Source organism: Glycine max, chromosome 4 (assembly GCF_000004515.6).
Source record: "Glycine max cultivar Williams 82 chromosome 4, Glycine_max_v4.0, whole genome shotgun sequence".
NCBI lineage: Eukaryota > Viridiplantae > Streptophyta > Magnoliopsida > Fabales > Fabaceae > Glycine > Glycine max.
The window spans coordinates 40,895,723-40,900,561 of NC_016091.4; the positions used below are offsets into that span (position 1 = coordinate 40,895,723).

Consider the following 4,839-nt stretch of genomic DNA (forward strand, 5'->3'; position numbering starts at 1 on the left):
GAATCAGCAACGTGCATTGTGACACATGTTGATAGATAGGTACTTGTTTGATTGTATTTGTGTCAATAAGTGGTCTCAATAACTTTAGCTACAATAAATTTAGCTACAATAAATAGAGTTCTTTTAAAGTCATTTCAGGCTTAATCCTTAATGAATCAATGATGACAAGAATTGATTCAAATCGCAAAATATTTTTCCAATTTAAGCACAAATAACAAACAAGCAAATTAAGAGTTGAGGGATAAAAATAGTGAATCAATGATTTTATCTGAGTTAATTTTGTCGGTCTAGCATAGATTTAGTCCTCAAACAACAATTAAGATTTTTTTTTGCTAAGTCAACAAATTACAAAACAGGGAGCTAATTATGTCATTACAAATAACAACCAACCCTGATTTACCCCTTTCTGAACCTTAGACCTAGCCTCTGATCGCACATCCTAATGAATCTAAAGATATAATAGCACACTTCTTTTATGCCCAAGGAACCCCCTTAACACAACCCCAATTGACATTACTACAAAATTGATTTTCAACGACATTAGATCTAAGACAATTTTTTTAAAACAATCACCATTCAAAATACGGTTGTATTTTTTTTTAAATAATTGAATCTTTTTAACAATCATTTTATAAAAATCATCATAAAAATTAAGTGTTCAAAGACAATTTTAATAAAATAGTTATAGATATCAAGTGTTCAAAGTCGGTTTTATATAAACCATCATAAAAATCTAAGTGTTGCATGAGGGTGTTTTTAAAAACCTTCTTTGAAATCAATAGAAATCAAGCCCTTATCCCGCGCCACACACACATGCCACCCCTTTCCCACAATGGGCCTCCATCGCCGGTCGCCCCCCACTACCGTTGATGACGGAACCATCCACCAACACCACTCCCACCCCCAACAAGAAGAGGAGGTCTTAGCGGAAGCTTGGTATCTCAGCAAAAGTTCGTTTCATCAGTTAGATTTCTTGTTAGTTAGTTAGAATTAGTTCTCGAGTGTAACTGATTAAAAACTACCAGCGCTTTCTCTTTCTTCTGCTACTCTGCAAAGATATAAATACGTAATAAATGCATCAGTAAAAAGGCATGCAGTATTTGGTCACTTTGCACATGATTTACGCTTATCTTTCTCTCTCTATGGCACAATACCTTTATTAACATGGTATCAGAGCTCTTCTTGAAGAAGAGTTCTACTGTGTCACCTCTCTCTTTTACTCTATCGTGTTTTCCTCTCATCTGCTTTCTCACCATGAACGACCCAATGCTAAGTATAGATAGTTATCTCTACCTTCACCCAAATGAGAGCCCAGCTGTTGCACTGGTTTCACCACCTTTAGATTCTAGCAATTATCATTCATGGAGTAGGTCCATGATGACGGCATTAAGCGCCAAAAACAAAGTTGAGTTTATAAATGGAAAAGCACCCGAGCCATTGAAATCTGACAGAACTCACGGGGCATGGAGTCGCTGTAATAACATGGTAGTATCTTGGTTGGTCCATTCAGTATCCATCCCCATTAGACAAAGTGTCTTGTGGATGGACAAAGCAGAGGAGATTTGGAATGATCTGAAGTCTAGGTACGCGCAAGGGGACCTTCTGAGGGTTTCTGAACTCCAACAAGAAGCTTCATCCATTAAGCAAGGTTCTCTCTCTGTGATGGAATACTTCACGAAACTGCGGGTCATATGGGATGAGATTGAAAACTTCAGGCCAGATCCCATATGCACATGCACTGTAAAGTGTACTTGCTTGGTACTCAACACCATAGCTCAACGAAAGCAAGAAGATCGCGTGATGCAGTTCCTGCGAGGGTTGAATGAGCAGTATGGCAATATACGCTCTCATGTGTTACTGATGGATCCCATACCCACAATACCAAAAATCTTTTCGTATGTGGCACAGCAAGAAAGACAACTAGGTAACAATTCTTTATCGAGTTTCAATCCCGAACCAAAAGAAATATCTTCCATTAACGTTGTTAGAAGTGTTTGCGAATTCAGTGGACGCACTGGCCATAATGAAAGCGTCTGTTACAAGAAACACGGCCTACCTCCCAATTACGATGGAAAAGGAAAGGGTTACGGCACGAGGAAAACATGCACTTACTGTGGGAAGCTTGGACACACAATTGATGTTTGTTACAAGAAACACGGGTATCCTCCAGGATTCAAATTCAACAATGGCAAAGCAATAGCTAATAGTGTAGTGGCAACTGAAGGGAAGGCCACAGATGACCAAATACTATCCCAAGAATCACAAGAACAGGTTCGTTTTTCATCAGAGCAGTACAAAGCACTTCTAGCTTTAATACAACAGCCGTCGGCCGGAACCTCAGCGTCCATTAAACCACAGGTTGCCTCTATTTCGTCTTGCACCAATAACGATCCAACAGGTATGGTTTTGTCTTACGAAAAATCCAACTCTACCTCTTGGATCTTAGATTCAGGAGCCACTGACCATGTTTCTTCTTCTTTAACAAATTTTTATTCATATCGTCAAATTAGTCCCATTAGTGTTAAGCTACCAAATGGCCATCTTGTTAATGCTACCCACTTAGGCATAGTACAACTTTCTGCACTCATTACCCTACACGATGTCTTATATGTGCCAGCTTTTACCTTTAATCTAATATCCATATCAAAGCTTGTATCATCTACTAACTACAAATTGATTTTTTCATCAAATATTTGTATTCTACAGGATACCAATACCAAGGTGAGGATTGGTACAATTGAAGTGAATCGCGGCCTCTATCAATTCACCCCCGAAGCACCAAAAACACATACCATATGTTCTATCATTACACACCCAAAGTGTCTAATCCTCCCTGTAAATCTATGGCATTTTCGTATGGGTCACCCCTTTCCCGAAAGATTACAAGCCATGCAAACATACTATCCTTTCTTAAATAATAACAAGAGTTTCATTTGTAATACTTGCCATTATGCCAAACATAAGAAATTACCTTTTCATTCTAGCACATCTCATGCATTAAATCAATTCGAGCTTTTACATGTTGATATTTGGGGGTCGTGCTCCAAAACATCCATGCATGGGCACCGATATTTCTTAACTATCATAGATGATTTTTCCAGATATACTTGGATTCACCTCATGCACACAAAAGCCGAAACACGTAAAATTATTGCTGATTTCGTTGCATATGTTGAAACGCAATTTGATAGCAAAGTTAAAATTTTACGCAGCGATAATGGAACTGAATTTCTCATGAATGATTTTTATGCCCGCAAAGGTATAATTCACCAAACTACTTGTGTTGAAACACCTGAGCAAAATGGCATTGCTGAGAGAAAGCATCAACACCTCTTGAATGTCACAAGAGCTCTTTTATATCAAGCTCAGCTTCCTCTTAATTTTTGGTGCTTTGCATTACTTCATGCTGCATACCTTATCAATCGCATACCCACTCCGTTTTTAAAAGATAAATCTCCCTATGACAAACTCTATGCTCAACCATGCGACATTTCCAATCTCCGTGTCTTTGGATGCTTATGTTACATAAGTACCCTTCAGAATCATCGCTAGAAACTCGACCCTCGTGCCCATCCTTGCATATTTCTTGGTTTCAAACCACATACAAAAGGTTATCTCGTTTATAACCTTCATACGCATAACATAACAGCTTCTCGAAATATCGTTTTTTATGAAAATCACTTTCCCATATTGCATGAATCTCATTCCCATGATGATACCCCTACGCACATCTCACCCTTTCCTTTCTCTACTAACACACAACCTTCTGATATTGTGTTAACTAATCCACACAACCCAATCACCACAACACCTACCTCTACACAAAATAACTCATCTCCTTCACCCAATGGTGCATCCAACTTACGCCGTTCTACACGTATGCGACAACCACCTACATACCTACAAGACTTTCACCGCGTCCTCACTTCACAAGCTGATTCCACTCTCACCAAGGTTAAGTATCCTCTTCACTCTGTTTTATCCTATTCCCGCTTGTCTCATTCTCATAAACACTTTGTCATGTCTATAACCGCCATAACTGAACCTCGTACCTATGCTGAGGCCTCTAGCCACGACTGTTGGATTAAAGCCATGAAGGCTGAGTTAGATGCTCTTCAACAGAACCACACTTGGATTTTAACTCCACTTCCTCCACATAAAAAGGCCATTGGGTGTCGCTGGGTTTACAAAGTCAAGCATAACGCAGATGGAAGCATTGAACGATACAAAGCGCGGCTAGTTGCCAAAGGATATAGTCAACAAGAAGGTTTGGATTTTCTTGATACGTTTTCACCCGTAGCTAAACTTACTACTGTACGCATGCTTTTAGCCCTTGCTGCTCTTCGAAATTGGCATCTTAGACAACTCGACGTCAACAACGCTTTTCTTCATGGGGATCTCCATGAAGAAGTCTATATGAAGCCTCCTCCTGGACTCGTTATGGATGATCCTAACCTTGTTTGCCGTCTTCAACGTTCCTTGTATGGACTTAAACAAGCAAGTAGGCAGTGGTTCACAAGACTTTCATCATTTCTCCTCTCACAAGGCTTTCGTCAGTCTTCAGCGGATCACTCTCTTTTCTTATATTCTCACACTGATAACACTATAACAGCTGTTCTTGTTTATGTTGATGACATAATTTTGGCAGGAGATAACCTTAAGTTTATCATTCATTTCACCAAACTCCTCGATCAAACTTTTAGCATTAAGGATCTGGGCACTCTGAAGTTCTTCCTTGGACTCGAGGTAGCTCGTTCAAGTCATGGCATACACTTATGTCAGCGTAAATATACACTAGACATCTTGTCAGACTCGGGTATGCTCGGTTCACGTCCAGTC

General features: G+C 39.4%; 1 protein-coding gene across 1 annotated transcript; it reads left to right on the top strand.

The window, feature by feature from the left end:
• The first annotated feature begins 1,164 nt into the window (after positions 1–1,164).
• Positions 1,165–2,741, top strand: LOC102666356 (uncharacterized). The gene is made up of 2 exons (XM_006579208.1): positions 1,165–2,398; positions 2,707–2,741. Exons 1-2 carry the CDS (start codon positions 1,165–1,167, stop codon positions 2,739–2,741), a joined length of 1,269 nt encoding a protein of 422 aa, XP_006579271.1.
• The last annotated feature ends 2,098 nt before the right edge of the window (positions 2,742–4,839 follow it).